Here is a 19,829-nt window from a genome sequence, read left to right on the forward strand (position 1 = left end):
GCGTGGGTTTTAATCACAATAGGCCTGGGAGCGCGCACGCACGCGCGCGCACATCAACAACAGTCCTCCTTAAAAAAAATCTGGCCTTTGTAGAAGAATTGAATAATAAATGTTATTTTTAATCTGCACTGCATCACGCTTTTGTGCATTAGATTTGCTTTTATATCATTTCTGTTTATCTGTGCACATAAATATAAATGCTTTTCATTCACCGTGCATTATTATTATTATTTATTTTCTAAGCTTTAAACTATCAACAAATCATTATTTTTTCCACTGTTTTAACACACGTCCTAATAAACCTACATTTCAGTTGACTTTAGTGTCATGTCACGATGTCAAACCTTCCTTAAAATCGTCAGTGCATTTTCGACATGTCCAGACATGCTTACACATTTCTTGACTGTCCTTGTGATTTTTAAAATGTTTGCTGATGAAATAATTTGTTGTTTTGTGGATAGAAACATGACTGGGAGGTTGCTGTGAAATGCATCAATAAAAAGAATCTAGCAAAATCACAAACATTACTGGGAAAAGAGATCAAAATATTAAAGGTAAGCTCTGATCTATGTGGTCTGAAAATATAGGATATTTTGGTTGTTGTTGTTAAATGTTTGTAAATTTCACGTTGGCGTTTTCTTTTAAAGGAGCTGAAACATGAAAACATCGTCGCATTACATGATTTTCAGGTCAGTATGAGTGAAACCAGGATCTACCGTTTTTGCTGTTTTGTGTAACTCCACCCATTGAAGTATGTCATGATATGCACGCCACAGCCTGGACGGTCTGCCATTGGTCCGTTGCTGTCACGTGGCTAATGTTGACATGACATGTGCGTTGGATGCAAAATTTTTTTTTTTTTTTTTTATTGTCAGATAGCATTGCATACATTTTGTATAAAAAACATATATAACAGTCTGCCAGGGGTTATGGCATGGAAATAATAGTAAAAAAAAACCAGGAAAATAAATAAATTTACATGAATGCATTGTAAAGCACAAAAAGGGAATAAGACTTCACAGCTTTCTTATTAAGAGAGCAAGAGATGGACGCTATATAATGATTTACATAAATGGAGAATTCAATAAAGGTTGGCTTTACATTTTGAAATTTTGACTTGTGTATATAATGTTTGGCTAAAATGATAATGAGGTTAATTAAGTAAAACTCAGAAGTGGCATTCCTGTCTTGAGTAACAAAACCAAAGAGTACATTTTCCCACTTCAAAGCAAAATCAGGGTAGACAGAATCTATAATATATCTTGATAGTTTAGACCAAAATGTCTTTGTATATGAGCATAACCAAAATAAGTGTACAAGTGTTTCTCTGTGATCCCTACAAAAGGTGCAGTTTACATCAATATCTTTTTAAGTTTCTGTAAATAGTGGTTGGTTGGGTAAAACCTATGTATCAACTTAAAAGAAATCTCTCTGACCTTATTAGTCAAGCAGAATTTATGTGGTAGCAGCCACACTTTATCCCAGCAAATGTCCCCTACATAACTAGACCAGAATGATAAAGAAGGTGGCGCAGTGCGTTGGATGCAAAAGCAGCTTCTCTAACCGGTCAGAATGTGTCGCTCACGAACGAGTCGGCTCTTTTACTGAACAATGATTCAGAGTCGACTTGGGAATGGTGAGATGTGTTTGAGTAGTGTGTATGGGAGGGATAAAATAGAATAATCACTGTTTAAAATATCTCGGATTCAAATATCACAAAATGGCAACGAGCAGTTTGGAAAACGAAAGAGTCGATTCATACAAGTGAATCAAAGATCCGACTCACTGAAAAGAGCCGAAATTCCTATTAGATTTTTATCTGGTTGATTTCTTGATTTACAGGGGGGGGGAAGGACAAAAAAATTTTACCCAACAAGACATTTTTGTTTTCTGTATGTTCAGTCATTTCTTCAACATCACAAATAGCAATAATCAATCAGTTATTAACAAATACAGGCTATAAAAATCATCGCCTTTCATTTTGTCTGAGCATTTTTTTAAAAAATTCTCATTTGTCGTATCTTTCCCATTTCTATTTACGTCTCTCTTTTACTTCTGCCAGACTGACGTTTTTTATTATAATGACATATCCTAATCTAATATTACGTTCACACCTATTCGTCAATTTATTGGATCTGAATCAGAGTGGAATTGATTCTTCTTTGTCGTTTGCTAGCTGGTTGGGTTTAGTTACATACTACATATAATTTGATGAACTGAAAAAAGCATGAAACAAGGTGTCATGTAGGGCAAAAAGTATGCTCGTAGAAGGTTTTCATTTATTTGATCAGAAATGCGGTGGGGTTTTCTGGGGTGGGGGGTTAAAACAAATCTTTTAAAAAATGTGTTGAAATCATGAAAATATGGAGGCACAGTAGCCTAGTAAACTAGACCCACCCGCCTAGCGGCCAAAAATATTTTTGCCTAGCGAGTGGGTCTAGCCTCACACCATATAAACAAAAACACCCTGGGCATCAAATCGTGTCCGCCAATCACAACGCAAGGTTTTTGTTTGGATTCTTTGGGAGAAAAATGAGTGTATGTGGTACAGACTCCAAACTTGTGGTCATTATCTCCAAACTTCTTAATATCTAGAACCTGTTTATTAATTAATATGCATTTTGAAAAATTATTTATTTCTAGGTCTCCTCCACTGCTTTCTGTCGCTCGTGACTACGTCACAGTCACTGTTGCGCTGATTGGTCAGAGCGTTGGCCTATACGCCCAGAGACAGTTTGAAAGACAGCGGTTTGTTCCTCCCACCCCCTTCGGAAATGTCTACGGATCGAGGCAAGACTAAAGATTCACATTTAGTCCGGCTTGCCAGGCTAGAGGCACCGGTCAATCGCTGCTTTTTAAAACTTTTTGTCTTTTGTTTTGTTGACCCAGAGCACGCCGCAGTTCTCCAGAGCTACAGCTCTGTCCTTTGGCTCAGTTTGTGCCTCAGAGCTACAGTAAAATATTGAACGCAATCAAAAATTCACTTCATGTTTGGTTCAGTTCATGCAGTTAAGTCGATTCAGAGTTGAATCGCTTGCTTTCTGCACTAGAGTTCTCTTAGAACTGGACCGAGACCGTCTCGCTGATGGTCAAAGACTACTGTGTTCACTTTTTCTGTATCCATGCCTGCATAAATGAACCATACGGTAAAGGTAAACACACCAGGGTTCAAGTCATAGCTTTGAGACATGGTATGTAAAATATCTTTGTCAGTACAAATTATCTAGACACATCATTTGGCTGTTTGGAGTAACCAGTTCAGCAGTTATGTAAAGTTAGATTGTGGGTGACTGCTCTAAAACTATGCAAGGTATTTTACAATTTTTATTACATTGTTGTGCCTGAGGTACTTGGCGTATCTTACTTGACCTCCATTTCATCATTAGGGTTGTCTCTTATAGTCATTATATATATATATATATATATATATATATATATATATATATATATATAAAATGTGTATATGTATGTATGTATGTATATGTACATACAGTGTTTGTTCATTCGACCTGACTACAAGAAGCAGTGTTCAGTCCAGTGTCACTGATCTGTCCTCATTACATGATTGAAAATGAAAGAGGTGTGTTGACTTTCTGCAGGCCGGCATAGAGAATGGAGCGAAAGTACACCTCTTGAATTAGATATAAGGATCAGATTAAGAGAGATCATATTTTTGTGTGCATCCAAAAGCTTGAGTTTGGACCGGGCTAAAAGAACTTTATAGCCTCAGTTATAAAGGTTAAGGTTGGTCAAAAAACACGGCTGAGGTTTTTTGGTATAATATATTTGAAAAAGTCCTTATCTCCAAACTTGCAGATAAACCTGGTTTGATCAGGTTCTTTCTGGCAGTCAGTCATCTCAAAGGAAAAGAAAAGGACATGGAAGTGACTTGAAGCCTCAGTATGGTTGCATAAAAAGTATAAAAGCGGTGCAGTCGAGCTTCCCTGTGCTCTGAATTTACAATGTATAAACACACTTCATTGCAGTGAAAAGCTAAGGTTGTGGCTAATGTCAAATATGTCTAAATAATTAGGATTAACTATCACAGACATTACCGAGCTACATGTGTTGTGCGTAATAAACTGAAATTTCTGGTCTAACCAGGGTCTGAAGCTCAGCTAGCAGACTCATAAGACATGTTTGTGTGGTTGCACGGAAACCTCTATTGTATATTCTGAAGTAATTGAATATTGAATCGTGGTTTACAAGGTAAATATCTTGGTTACGGCCAACAATTTTTTTTTTTTTTAAAGAAAAGTGAAATATTTTGTATTTTAGACAAGACAGACAACGTTCCAAACACTGAAACTTCTTGAAAAGCAATATATGATTATAATGTGGACTTGATAATGCCTGAAAATGCCTTTCTCTGCCAAGAAAATTAGTTATTTAATGAGAGTAAGAGATGGTTTCTGATTCAACAATCAGGTAGAGCCGTATACAAAGTCAAGATTTTATTTTTACACGTAAAGTTGTAACTTCCAGGGTCTTTTTTTGACAGGACAAAGACTTCAGAGTGGATTTTTTTTTAAAGAAAGAAATAAACCAGTAAGGGAATAACTGTGTGTTTTTTTTTTTTTTTTTTTTTTTTATCTGTTATAATGTAAGTGAGGATAGGACCTAACTTGTTTCACCATGTTCCACGACATTAATCACGTGTAAATACAATATAAACAAATCAAACCTGTGTTTCGATATTTAATAAATACAAATGATCCCTGTTGGCAGACTGCCATTGTATAAGAGGAATAAAACACTTTAGCGTGTGCTGTTATTGGCAAAATGTCTCCCATCATTCGTTAATTATCTACTCTCACAGAACACCATGTCTTGTTTTGTTCTTTGCTTGTTTCATCGTGTACGATATAACGGGCTGTACTGGCACTAATCCGAGTTAATAGGACACTAGTTGAGGTTTAGCCACCAAAAAAAAAAAACCTGTCTTGGGGAAGGAAAGTATGTAAAAATGTACTTTCTTGTAGGGTTTGTTTGGTTGATTTAGTTTTTAACATTTATACTTTACTTAAAAGTATGAGTCGCTGTGATGCTGATTTATTTTTGCATATCAAGCAACAGGGTTTGTTGAATCAATAAACGATGAACAGAATTATGTTCTACATTAAAATGTAGCTTTTTAAATATCCTAATGCATATTTTTGCGTCTAGTTTCTTAAATATTAAAGTAGTGAATTCTATTCCAACATTCCCAGGAATTATGTCCTGTGAATAATAATAATAATAATAATAAAAAAACCTGTCATTGTTCTGTTCATAGTCATATGCTCTTATCATATATGACAACCTTGCAGTCTTCATTAGCGACTTATCATCCAGTAAACATGCCTCGTGTGGAGACGCGGTTGTCAGTGTGTGTTTTTTTTTGTTTTTTTTTTCCCATGCTAAGAATAGAGCTTTTATAGCTTAGCTGTTATAAAAGATGAGTTCTCAGATCTATAATGCAATAAAAACGAGTCAAGCCTGTATACAAGGCAGTTAAGTCACTAGCCATGTTTCTGGTTGGCTTCAAATCTCCAGAACAACACAACGAAAAACTTTAGCCTCGCTGAATCAGCAGAAGTGGATCAGCTCGATGCGGCGGCTCTGATTGGCTGCCGTGAGAGTGAAGTGAGGTCAGCTGTTGCTAAACTGCCATGGGAGGAGAATGGCATTGTTTGGCTATGAAGGACTTTGTTTGCAGAGGTCAGCTGCATTCAGAGCTTGGAAAAAGTCGAGTTTATTGCTGGGTGTTGCCAAGTAGGAATGTAAGTTCTTTCCACTGAATGGTGGAAAACGTGGATAAGGGTTTAAGTTGCATGGTCTAATTAAAAATAATAATAAAAATAAATGGCATGATTCTTGCCAAACTTTTTTTTTTAATCAGACACGAGAGTTAGGAACGACAATTCTGTGGCCCCATGCATGAACCTGATAACCCACATTTTTAAAAATGAGAAAATTGAATCTGAACATAATAATCCGTAAATTTGATATCAGTCAACCAGACACAGATTTGAGGTTTGTAAGGGTTTCATTAACATGTCTCCAGTTAGTCTGAAAATTGCACTGGTGAAAATTTTAAACAGCTAAGAAAAATACAGATAAAAATATGTGGGTTATCAGGTTCATGCATGGGGCCACAGAATTTTGCTCACCTTAATAATTTTTCAGATCAAATTACTTCTGTAACGTTCTACTCTTTTAAAATGTCATCGTTAAAAATATCACAACTTGGCATAAAACATTTTATTTATTTACTTACCTACTTATGGTTATTTACCAGTTGTCACCACTATGTTATTTCAAATTTAGCAACTTTGAGGAAATGATATTTCAGTGAAAAGCTTGTTTCTTGGTATGCCAGTTTCAGTCATTATGATAGACACATCCAGTTTATTTTAATAACCTCACAAACCACAGTGTTTTTTTTTTTTTTTTGCTTGCTTTTTTGTTTTTTTTGGGGGGGCTGTGTTCAGACCCAGACACCTCCGTTTCCAGCTGATCTGCATTCATGAAACGACATGTTTATTCCTATCCTAATCCTCATTATTACATAGGAATATAGATTTAATGTAGGTTGGTGTAAGGAGTCTCTACTGTCAGCGCTTTGGAACGTTTGAGTAGGTTTTCCACCATGGGAAAGTCTTCAGGACAGGGTTTTGCCCTTTTCAAGCTGCATTTTTTTTTTCTTTTTTTTTTTTTTTGTTTGGTTGTTTTGTTTGTTTTTCAAGAAAGAGGAAAGAAGCAAGGCTGGTTCGAGGACTATTGAGAACTGTTATACTTAATGTTGTTGAATATCTTAAGAACGTTTCAGAACATTGAATGTAACTATAAATGGATAAAAAGTACAAAATGTAGTCTCTGGCAAATTTCTTTCTTTCTTTTTCATTCTTTCTGGCAATATAGCACGGGTCTTTCTTTCTTTCTGGCACTATAGCAGTGGTCTTTCTTTCTGGCACTATAGCAGTGGTCTGTCTGTCTCTATTTTCTTTCTTTCTGGCAATATAGCAGTGGTCTTTCTTTCTTTCTGGCAATATAGCAGTGGTTTTTTTTCTTTCTTTCTTTCTTTCTTTCTTTCTTTCTTTCTTTCTTTCTTTCTGGCAATATAGCAGGGGTCTTTCTTTCTTTCTGGCACAAAAGCAGGGGTCTGTCTGTCTCCTTTTCTTTCATGAACATGACAGGCTTTTTTTAAATTTATTTATTTATTGTCTTATTAACTTAAAGACATTTATAAAAAAATAAAGAAATCGGTGAGTAATGACTGATAATTGTTAACATGGCTAACTTGTTTCATAGACGTTACATGACATTAAATGTACTGTAAATATAAACAAATATTTTAAAAAGTATGATGTTTTTAAAAAATGGTTAGTGTTAGCAAAATGCCAAATATTATAGTCCTAAATTGTACATATACAGTGGAGTTATTGTAATAAAACTTCAGGACATCCTGTTTCTGGAAAATAATCAGCGTTGGCATAGTAACTACAGGTCCACTTTGTTTCCAGCTACGTCACATAAGCTGGTTGTTGATAATTTTCCTATAACGCTGCACCCCATTGTGTTTTATTCTTCACTGATTGAGATTTTCTAATCTTTTGAAAGTCTATTTGTGGCTTTGAGTTAAACTGCTTCATGTTGTTCTTTATAGGAAACGGCGAGCTCTGTGTATTTGGTGATGGAGGTAGGATTTTTTTTAAGCTTGTATTTGTTTTATGCGTTTAATCCACTTTTTTTTCAGATAACGATTTAAATGCATTCAGCCCTCAGGCTTAAAAAGAGTCCTGCAGGGGTGTACAAGTGGCAGCCAGGTCCTTTAAATACTGCATGCAAAATGTACATAACACTCGAGTGTGAAAGACTTGAATTCTGTGGAATGGTTCTGGAAATAGTTCTCTCAGATCTCAGTTGGAGGCATCATGAGGGTTATCAGAGGTTACGGACTGGTTAAAAGGTGCCCGGTGGGGCGTGAGGGGGTGGGGAAGAAGTAGCCAAAGCAGGGACCTGGGTTAATATGCATTTCAATGTGTCACAGCCTGATTCATTGTCCCTAATCCTTAGTGCTTCATTTGAATGAATTGGTTGCTGCTTTAGTTAGTTATTCAGCGTTAAAGATTCAAGATGTTTCTCATTTCTTTTTAACAGTATTGTAATGGAGGAGACCTGGCTGACTACCTGCACTGTGAGTATATAAATGAGAAAGAAGAGAATTGTGTTTAAAATGTCATTTCTGTTTTACTCTGTTCATCCTGAAGTCCCTGGTGTATTCTGTTAAAATAAATAAATAAAATGTTTTAGATGATAGAATTTCTCAAAATGTATCCCGTTTGATGCTGATTTTTGAGTTTCTTTTAAATGCAGGAGTGCGGGTGCAGGGCTTAGCTCAGGAAGTGAAGGTGGGGTGGGGGGTTGTTTGTTTAGTCGCAGACGAAAGGAAGTCGACAGTTGAGACCTAGCGTGCTTTTTGAGACAGGACAGAGACGTGCTGTCTGGCTTATAAGAAAAGTAGCAAAACATGGAAGTTAATTATCCTGCATACGCTGTGTGCAACGGTAATCCATAGTTAATGAAAAATGCAGCATGGAAAAAAGATAATGTAATGAGACATATACTTCATGTTTCCTGTGGATGTCTGAAGTATGGTGATGTCTTGCACCATTCATCACTTTGTTATCCCCTCTTTCACTTTGAAGACAAGTACCGAGGGTAATTAAAAAAAAAAAAAGCGTTGGGTAAAAAGGTAAATTCCCAACTGCACAAAAAGACATTAAGTGCATATTTTCAAGAAAAAAAAGGGATATTCCTGAAAGGAATGTAGAGATTTGAAAGTATATGTATGCACCTGAACATCAGTATTCCCCTCCTGATATATAGTACCGGTCAAAAGTTTGTCATTCATTGATAGGTTTTTCTGTATTTTGACTATTTTCCACATCGTAGAACAATACTAGACATCAAAACTATGAAATAACAAATGGAAAATATATGGAATTGTTTGGATAAAAAAAAAAGTTTCATATTTTAGATTCTTCAAAATAGCCACCGTTTACCTTGAGACTTTGGACACTTGGCATTGTCTTAACCAGCTTTATGAGGTAGTCACCTGGAATGCTTTTCAATTAACAGGTGTGCCTTGTCAAAAGTTAATTAGTGGATTAATTTCTTGCCTTCTTAATGTGTTTGAGCTCATACAGTAAATAGTAAATAATAAAAATACAGTATTCGACACCACAACTGTAGTCACCCATGTTATGTCAAGAACCGCTCAACTAAGTAAAGAGAAACAACATCCATCATTACTTTCAGACATGAAATGTTTTTTAAATTAAAAGATAAAGAAAAAACATTGAATTAGTAGGTGCATCCAAACTTTTGACTGATACTGGATCATTTTCCTCAATAAATAAAAGACCAAGTATAATATTTTTGTCTCCTTTGTTTAACTGGGTTCTCTTTATCTACTTTTAGGACTTGTGTGAAAATCTGCTGATGTTTTAGGTCATATTTATGCAGAAATATAGAAAATTCTAAAGGGTTCACAAACTTTCAAGCATCACTGTATATTATTATTGAAGTGTTGGGAGAGGTTTATGTAAACGACTTGCTTCTAAAACCTTTAAATATCAGATAAGAGTTTTTCATTCTAGCCATATACAAGTATACAGTAGAATAAAATGGTGTTCTCCAAGGTCTTGGTGTGACATTACAGAGGTCAGAGAGAGTAGTGTGTTCAATCGGTAACATGTAGTGCGAAAAAGTGAGTGGACAACAGACAATACCATAAATACAAAACAGGGCGTTAAATATAACGCACAACAACATGGTGCAGAGGGTGGTGTATGGTGAGTAGGGTAGAATCAGGACAGGTGGCATAAAGGTCCCCGAGTTACAGAAATAAAGTGACAAACTTGCTGAACAGGAAGTCGGAGAAACACCCTCGAGCTAGATTTCACACTTGCTGCCAGTTAGACACAGGTTTTGCATCTGGTTTTTCAGATAATTGTTTACAGCTGCTTTCTAGCCAGAAAGTTATGACCTACTGACTTTATGACTAGGCATTAACCTGGTCTGTGCAGCCGGACCCAAGGGGGTAAAAAAAATAGCTCAAACATGAAATTGTCTGTTTCTTTGTAGAGCAAGGTGAGAATGAGCAAATATATGAAAATGTACAACCCCGATTCCAAAAAAGTTGGGACAAAGTACAAATTGTAAATAAAAACGGAATGCAATAATTTACAAATCTCAAAAACTGATATTTTATTCACAATAGAACATAGACAACACATCAAATGTCGAAAGTGAGACATTTTGAAATTTCATGCCAAATATTGGCTCATGGCGGCACGGTGGTGTAGTGGTTAGCGCTGTCGCCTCACAGCAAGAAGGTCCTGGGTTCGAGCCCTGTGGCCAATGAGGGCCTTTCTGTGCAGAGTTTGCATGTTCTCCCCGTGTCCGCGTGGGTTTCCTCCGGGTGCTCCGGTTTCCCCCACAGTCTAAAGACATGCAGGTTAGGTTAACTGGTGACTCTAAATTGACCGTAGGTGTGTATGTGAGTGTGAATGGTTGTCTGTTACCCCTTTTCCACCAAATCAGTTCCAGGGCTGGTTCGGGGCCAGTGCTGGTGCTGGTTCACAACTCGTTCAACTTGCGAGCCAGCTGAGAACCAGTTTGCTTTTCCATAGCTCGTGGTGCCAGGTCATTACGTCACTGTATACGTCAGTTACGTCGCTACGTTTGCTTAAACCTTGGCGCGAATATCGAAGCAAAAACAACACGGAAGAAGCAGCAGCGGCAACAACAACAATAATAATAATAATGGATGACTTCGCGTTTGTACAGCTGCCGCTTCTTGTCGCTTAAAAATGGCGATCTTCCGCGGTCTTGTTATTGTTGTTGGTCTCAACAACCCCACCCCCACCCCCCGCTGACATAAGCGGTTCTTTCCTCTGGCTCAGCAGAGAGTTGGTGCTAGCCTGGAACCGTTTTTTTCTGGCCCAGAGCCAGTTCTTTGTCAGTGGAAACAGAAAACCCGGTTCCAAACTAAGCACTGGCCCCGAACCAGCCCTGGAACTGCTTTGGTGGAAAAGGGGCATGTGTCTATGTGTCAGCCCTGTGATGACCTGGCGACTTGTCCAGGGTGTACCCCGCCTTTCGCTCGTAGTCAGCTGGGATAGGCTCCAGCTTGCCTGCGACCCTGTAGAACAGGATAAAGCGGCTAGAGATAATGAGATGAGATGAGATATTGGCTCATTTGAAATTTCATGACAGCAGCACATCTCAAAAAAGTTGGGACAGGGGGAATAAGAGGCTGGAAAAGTTAAAGGTACATAAAAGGAACAGCTGGAGGACCAAATTGCAACTCATTAGGTCAATTGGCAATAGGTCATTAACATGACTGGGTATAAAAAGAGCATCTTGGAGTGGCAGCGGCTCTCAGAAGTAAAGATAGGAAGAAGATCACCAATCCCCCTAATTCTGCACCGACAAATAGTGGAGCAATATCAGAAAGGAGTTCGACAGTGTAAAATTGCAAAGAGTTTGAACATATCATCATCTACAGTGCATAATATCATCAAAAGATTCAGAGAATCTGGAAGAATTGCAAGGGAATGCAAGGGAAGACCTTGCATTTTCCAACATGACAATGCCAACCCACATACTGCATCAATTACAGCATCATGGCTGCGTAGAAGAAGGGTCCGGGTACTGAACTGGCCAGCCTGCAGTCCAGATCTTTCACGCATAGAAAACATTTAGCGCATCATAAAACGGAAGATACGACAAAAAAGACCTAAGACAGTTGAGCAACTAGGATCCTACATTAGACAAGAACGGGTTAACATTCCTATCCCTAAACTTGAGCAACTTGTCTCCTCAGTCCCCAGACGTTTACAGACTGTTGTAAAGAGAAAAGGGGATGTCTCACAGTGGTAAACATGGCCTTGTCCCAACTTTTTTGAGATGTGTTGTTGTCATGAAATTTAAAATCACCTAATTTTTTTCTTTAAATGATACATTTTCTCACTTTAAACATTTGATATGTCATCTATGTTCTATTCTGAATAAAATGTGGAATTTTGAAACTTCCACATCATTGCATTCCGTTTTTATTTACAATTTGTACTTTGTCCCAAATTTTTTGGAATCGGGGTTGTAGTTAACTAGCATCCAGGTTGTTCTACAGATGTACTTAAAATGGTGTATTTTGCGATTCATAATTCATTTTTTCATCTATAATTTGTGTAACAATAACTTCAGATGAAGGAAGTTAGTTAGTTAGTTAGTTAGTTAGTTAGTTAGTTAGTTAGTTAGTTAGTTAGTTAGTTAGTTAGTTAGTTAGTTAAAAAACCTCTTCTGATGGTCTTCAGGAAATTCAGATAATGCACCATTCTGTTGAAAATGTGACTTTTGGAATGTTCCAGATGTTTCATTCAGTGAACGTTTTCAGATAACAGGGTTAAAACTAAAATGGATATTTTTTTTATTTTTTAATATCATAACCTGGAACACGTCATGTAATAATTCCTGGTTGGAAAAGGATGTTCATACATGACGTGTTAAATGGACTCATAGATCAGTGCAAAAATAAGATTTTTGAAGTATTTTAATGATATTTTAACGTAAGGTGTAATTATACTGTACTTAGCTAGTTGTGGACAGCAAAAAAAGATGTTCTGTTATAAGTGGTTTTATTATTTATCTGAAACATACACATAGTTTGTTATGAAGTAAACTTCACCTATGTTTGAAATGTCTTACCTGTGGAACCCCCTCATGACAAGAAAAAGAAGTTTCACGTTCCACAGGTTACTAATTCGTTCTTTCATTTTAGTTCAATCATGGCCACATTTTATTTTAATTTGTGGCCATGTTTTATGAAGCATAGCCTGTTCTTTATTTATTAATGCATTGCTGTCATTTAAGCTACTGAAAACATCGGTGTCTGATGGCATTCTTTGTTTGCAATAGACGCCACTTCCGGTCGTGATCTGCCTCATTACATATTCAGATTTCCAGCTGACACTCAGGCATCGTATTCATTTAGTCGCTTTGCGGTCGTTTCTTGTGTTTTGTGTCCAAATATGCCAGATTGTTGCTCTGTATTTCGATGTTCAAACCGATCAAATTGAAAAAAAGACAAACGGTCGCGGTACAGGATACCAAAAGAAGTCATGCACAAGGGTGAAAGAACAAAAAATGTCTCAAAAAGACACCGTGAAAAATGGCTCGCAAACCTTTCACCATGTTTGAAAGGACTCGAGAGTCCACATGCTCGTGTTTGCAGCGATCGTTTTGTTAAAGGTGCGTACGTCAATAAACTTTATGGCTCTAAAATCAAAACTTCTAATTTTAAATGAGTTTTCTTACATTTTGGATGCCATAAAACAAACTGTTAAAGAAACAATGAAGCTAGTTTGTAGGTCGGCCTCGACTGAAATTCGATTGTTTACGTTTTTTTTCAGGTTGTCCAATGATATTAATTCATAAATTTGAGCTACTTTTGAAATGTCATGAAATAAAGTACAAGTTATCGTTACAAAAATGCCTCCAGCAGCTCCGACTTGAATCACATCCTACCCTTCCGGCTTACATTACTCACCCTCGTAAAAAATACGACGATTATTGTTCTTTAGAAGTCTTATAACAGCATCATGAACCCAACCACAAACGAAAAAGTTACAGGCTTCAGGACTTCTCAAAGCTTTCATTTGATTCTTCATGTAAAGCGATGTTTGGACTACCGGATGATTGGAAACGTTTGGAAAGTTGTTAAATTGTTTGAGAAGTACGTCGTTAAGCTGTAGGAGTCCAGTCCATCACATAAATACATTTTTTCTTGAATTCTCTTGATAGTTTTCCTTTGGTTCGAGTCCGTTAACAGTCAGATGTAGAATGTTTTCCACAAGATGATGACAGATGCGTACTTGAATTGTTGCCCGTCACTTGGAAACCGGAAGTGAACCAGGAGGCAAAAAGTCACGTGATTGCAAACAAAGAATGGACAGTATGGGGCCTGCATGGCCAAGATTTAACTAAAATGAACGAACAAATTATTAGAAAGTGGCGACAAATGAGTAGGGCTCAGTATTTGTGTCTACATAAATATATTAGTTGCACACAATCATAGATTAACTCATTTATCCTGTGTGTATATCTATGTCTAAGCACTCAACAGGACATGTGAGGAATGAAACCTTACAAACAAACTTTAATTAATTAATTAATTAATTAATTAATTAATTAATTAATTAATTATAGTCCTATACTTTTTTTTTTTTTTTCAGTTTTAGTAGCACAAAGTGTTGACGAGCAAATAAGCGTCTGAAGTTGGAAGTAACTATCACTTTCCCTCCTCCACACAGCCAAGGGCACGCTGAGCGAGGACACCATCCGTGTGTTCTTGCAGCAGATAGCAGGCGCGATGAGGGTGCTGCAGACCAAAGGCATTATCCACAGAGACTTGAAACCACAGAACATCCTACTGTCCCACCCAGCCGGCCGCAAGTCCCACACCAACAACACCTGCATCAAAATAGGTAAATGTTGATGTGTGTTTTAGTAAAACGCTTGTTATTTAGTCTTTAGAAATTAGCAAAGTATATACTAGTGCATCTCAAGAAATTAGAATATTGTGAAAAAGTTCAATATTTTCCATCAGTTATTTAAGAAAGTGAAAATGTTATATATTATAGACTCATTACACATAAACTAAAATGTTTCAAGCATTTTTCCATTTTAATTTTAATCAGTATGGCAGACAGTACAAAAACATAAAAAAAACTCTCAAAATATTAGAATATTTCATTTCGAGTTTGAGTAAAACAGTACGAACACAGTGTATCTCTCGGTCTAGTTCAGTACACACAACCACAATCATGGGGAAGACTGCTGACTTGACTGTTGTCCAGAAGATGATCACTGATGCCCTCCACAAGGAGGGTAAGCCACAAAAGGTCATTGCTGAAAAGGGTGGCTGGAAAAGGTGCACAAGCACCAGGGATGGCCGCAGTCTTGAGAGGATTGTCAAGAAAAGTTGATTCAAGAACTTGGGAGAGCTTCACAAGGAGTGGACTGAAGGCCAATTTATGCTGACATCCCAGTCCTCGCAGATAGCGTCTGCGTAGCCCCCCCCACCTTCGCAGACACTCTGCGCGCACCTCCCAAAAATTGTGACCACCGCAGAAGCCTCGCAGACAGCGTCGCAGACAAGAGGGCTCTGATTGGTCCACTCTACATCCGCTGTACACGCACTTCCGCTTCCCTACTTTCCCGGTTTGGTTTGTTTTCACGACCGCCATTTTTAAAAACAGGAGCGAAGATGGAGCAGCACGAAGAGCGGTTGATTGAGGAAGTGAGGAAGTACGTACATCTATACGACTCCAGTTCTAGTCATTATAAAAAAAAAAGTCCTAGTCATTATAAGTAACCGGAGGATAAACACTCCACTAACCACACCCACCAACTACTCCTAGCGACTTCGCGCCCCCTTGCGTTGTGCCGGTGAATAACATCGCGCACGCCTATTACTCCCCGCTCAACGATAAATTACAACTGTCTGCGAAAAGCTATCTGCGAAAGCCTTGTCGCAAGAGCATGCAGAGGCCTTGAGGCTGGTGTCAGTGTATCAAGACCCATCACGAACAGACATCTTCAAGAAAGGGGATACAACTTTGGCATTCCTAATATCAAGCTACTCCTGAGCCAGAGACATTGTCAGAAGTGTCTTATCTGGGCTAAGGAGAGAAAGAAATAGACTGTTGCTCAGTGGTCCAAAGTCCTCTTTTCAGATGAAAGTACATTTTGCATTTAATTTGGAAATCACAGTTCTAGAGTCTGGAGGAAGAGTGGAGAGGCACAGAATCCAAGGTGTTTGAAGCCCAGTGTGAAGTTTCCACAGTCTGTGATGATTTGGGGTGCCATGTCATCTGCTGGTGTTGGTCCACTGTATTTTATCAAGTCCAAAGTCAACACAGCCATCCACCAGGAGATTTTAGAGCACTTCATGCTTCCATCTGCTGACGAGCTTTTTGGAGATGCTGACTTCCTTTTCCAGCAGGACTTGGCACCTACCCACAGTGCCAAAACTACTACCAAATGGTTTGCTGACCATGATATTACTGTGTTTGATTGGCCAGCCAACTTGCCTGACCTGAACCCCATAGAGAATCTATGGGGTATTGTCAAGAGGAAGATGAGAAACACCCGACCCAAAAATACAGATACGCTGAAGGCCACTATCAAAGCAACCTGGGCTTCAGTAACACCTCAGCAGTGCCACAGACTGATCACCTCCGTGCCACACCGCATTGATACAGTAATTCATGGTAAAGGAGCCCCAACCAAGTATTGGGTGTATAAATGAATATGCTTTTCAGAAGTTGGACATTTCTGTATTGTAAATCCTTTTTTTGATTGATCTTAGGGAATATTCTAATAATTTGAGATACTGGATTTCTGATTTTCATGAGCTAGAAGCCATAATCATCAAAATTAAAACAAAAAAAAGGCTTTAAATATTTCACTTTACATGTAATGAATATAGAATATATGAAAGTTTACCTTTTTGAATTAAATTATGAAAAAAAGGAACTTTTTCATGGTATTCTAATTTTTTGAGATGCGCTAGTATTTCCAAAGTAATACATTCTCCATCCTAGACCTAGTTTTTCCTTTTTTTTTTTTCCTTTTTGTCATTTTCTCCCCCATTCTGGGATAATTTTTGGAAGAGCCAGGTCTGTGTGTTACTGCTTTTATGTTAGGCGTCCTATTTTAGTCATCACCAGTGACCCCTGTGATGGTGTTTTATGCAGAGGTGGACAAAAGTACCCAACTTCGTCAAAGTACAGATCCCACTGGTCAAATGTTACTCTGATACAAGTGAAAGTTGTCCAGTCAAATTTTTCCTTAAGTATTGAAGTACTTGCTTTTAAAAATACTTAAGTATTAAAAGTACATTTTCTGTCAACACGTTGTTGTATTACTGACACAACACTTTATAATACCTCATGCCTCTGAAGCAACTGACTGGATTTCATCTCATCTCATTATCTGTAGCCGCTTTATCCTGTTCTACAGGGTCGCAGGCAAGCTGGAGCCTATCCCAGCTGACTACGGGCGAAAGGCGGGGTACACCCTGGACAAGTCGCCAGGTCATCACAGGGCTGACACATAGACACAGACAACCATTCACACTCACATTCACACCTATGGTCAATTTAGAGTCACCAGTTAACCTAACCTGCATGTCTTTGGACTAGGGATCGACCGATATATTTTTTTCAGGGCCGATACCGATTATTATGGAATTGGGATGCCGATAACCGATATGTGCAACCGATAAATGTAAACATTATAATTCACATGAAATTAAACATAGCACACACTGACACAGACCTTCATATCCATGAAATGTATGTTTAATTGTAAAATTGAACATGAAATTTTGTGCAGGGAGATGCCAGCAGCATTTGTACAACAAAGTCAAACATTAGTTAGAATAAAATGAGAAAATAATAAAATAAATATTCACCAATAAAAAAATAAATCACTCCCTACTATATTACAACTCACCATTTTCAGTGGAAAATAAATGAAAATACACTCTGGTGATGATACACGGGGCAACTTTTTGGGCAGTGTTGCCGAGCAATGTTGCTGGGCAATTGCGTTTTGACTCTTTTCTATTGAGATTGGGCAACATTGTTTCTTTCTGAATGGTTTTGATAATCTCTGGCAACTTTTTGAGATAAGCCAATCAGAACGCGAGTATCGAGTCATGTGACCTCCGGTGAGGTTCGGGTCAGAAATTTCAAACAAATATGGCGGCCGCTCAGTGGAGTGAAGAGATGGAGAGACTCCATCTGTTTTTACGCCGGTAAGTTGTTATTTTAATATTCTATATGGAGGAATTTACCTCACCAAAGCTCTAAAAAACAACAGACAGCTTGATTAAATGGTCACAGCAAAAATTAAGACATCGATTTTTTTTTTTTTTAGCTAACTGTAAACTGCCGTTGCTAACTGTTGTTGCCCATTGTTAGTTGCCCTGAAAAGTTGCCCTGTGTCTCACCTAGTTGCCCATTGCCAGCAACATTGCTCGGCAACATTGCCCAAAAAGTTGCCCCGTGTATCATCACCATTACACTAAGAACTAAGTAAGACTTACCAACTTCAAGTAGTTTTTAAATAACAAATCAAGTGTAGGGAGCTGCCTGCAGCATTTTTTAAAACGTAAAATCAAACATAAAGTAGGCTATCACTCCCTTTTATGTAACAACTTAACATGTAACCTACTACATTCTAATGCTTTTAATGCCCAAGCCTAATATTCCCAATTTAGGAGGATTATATTGTAGTGAAGGAAGCATTACATGTAGTTTCAGCAAGACTAGTTGGTTGTAGGCTAATTCAAGTGCTTCCTTCCGTAAGCTAAGTTTGTCTGGCTACACAGATGCAAACGGACAATTTTAACGAGTAGTAGATGAAGAATGTAAACATATAATGTTGTGCTTTTGCAACTTGTGTGTTTGTGACTTATTGCGGCAAAAGCAGCATGTCCTTACCTTGAAGTGGGATCTGCTTCTGCCCGAGTGCCCATACGGCCGCCTTGAAACAGTTCACAGCGTTTAGCTACGCGTGTTGATTGGCTGTATCCCTTGTGCCGCTTCTGCCCGAGTGCCCGCACGGCCGCCTTGAAACAGTTCACAGCGTTTAGCTACACATGTTGATTGGCTATATCCCTTGTGCCGCTTCTGCCCAAGTGCCCGTACGGCCGCCTTGAAACAGTTCACAGCGTTTAGCTACACGTGTCGATTGGCTATATCTCTTGTGCCAAACAAATCAGATGTTGTGGTGGGCAGGACCGTGTTCTTGAACTCAGAGAGGTGAGTGCAGGAAAGGACGTGCAGTGACAGTCGCGTTAGGAACGAAATGGCTGCAAAAAGGCATGTTATCAGCATATCGGTGGAAATTATGGCCGATACCGATAACCCTAAAAATGCAGAATATCGGCCCGATATATCGGCCAGGCCGATTATCGGTCGACCCCTACTTTGGACTGTGGGGGAAACTGGAGCACCCGGAGGAAACCCACGCAGACACGGGGAGAACATGCAAACTCCGCACAGAAAGGCCCTCGCCGGCCACGGGGCTCGAACCCGGACCTTCTTGCTGTGAGGCGACAGCGCTAACCACTTCACCACCGTGCCGCCACCGACTGGATTAGTTTGTGAATTTACAAAATGAACGCGTGCTGTGCCATGGTGGTTTAAAGTGCATATCACGGGTAAATTCAGGAGCAAGATCAATGTAATTCTCCTATTTTATATTAAACTTTGGTCAAAGATCCGTCACATTTTTGCATTTTGTGCAATTTTTTTACCTTGCGCAATACCAGAAAAATTCAGTTGAAATCAAGCCATTTGAGGCGAATTGGTCCGCCTCTGAAAAAACTTGGCATTTGGATTTCCCGGGAAACATTGATTTTCGTGACGTCGCGTACGGGACGCCTCCTTCTGAATCCTACGTCAGCGCTGGTTTGTTTATGAGAAAACGACCTGGTGGTTTTCTGCAAATTTCTTCAACGTTATCACGTAATTATTAAAATGGTTAACAGATGTATCGTAGGAGGGTGTAGGAACACCAATCTTGATGGGATTAGTACTCATCGTTTCCCCACATTGCGCTCAGGTGACAATTCCATATTTCAATGCAAAATTGCTAGCTGCTAAACTTGGTCTCCACAGGCTGTGCACTGAAACTGTGCAAGCTTGCGCAGCCTGCTGGTGCTTCCGCAGGTAACGTCACGAATCTGGCTCCAGACTCCCTTGGGA

The 19,829-nt window shown here is 38.5% G+C and overlaps 1 protein-coding gene across 4 annotated transcripts in view; it reads left to right on the forward strand.

Moving 5' to 3' along the window:
• ulk1b (unc-51 like autophagy activating kinase 1) overlaps positions 1–19,829 on the forward strand; it is a 77,328-nt gene that overhangs the window by 752 nt on the left and 56,747 nt on the right. For all 4 annotated transcript variants that reach the window (XM_060935518.1, XM_060935517.1, XM_060935519.1 and 1 more), the window contains exons 2-6: positions 462–554; positions 648–689; positions 7,649–7,681; positions 8,143–8,179; positions 14,361–14,534. In XM_060935518.1, the coding sequence (XP_060791501.1) occupies positions 462–554; positions 648–689; positions 7,649–7,681; positions 8,143–8,179; positions 14,361–14,534 (379 nt within the window). The remainder of the gene's footprint in view (positions 1–461; positions 555–647; positions 690–7,648; positions 7,682–8,142; positions 8,180–14,360; positions 14,535–19,829) is intronic.

The sequence above is a fragment of the Neoarius graeffei genome, chromosome 12 (assembly GCF_027579695.1).
Source record: "Neoarius graeffei isolate fNeoGra1 chromosome 12, fNeoGra1.pri, whole genome shotgun sequence".
Lineage (NCBI taxonomy): Eukaryota > Metazoa > Chordata > Actinopteri > Siluriformes > Ariidae > Neoarius > Neoarius graeffei.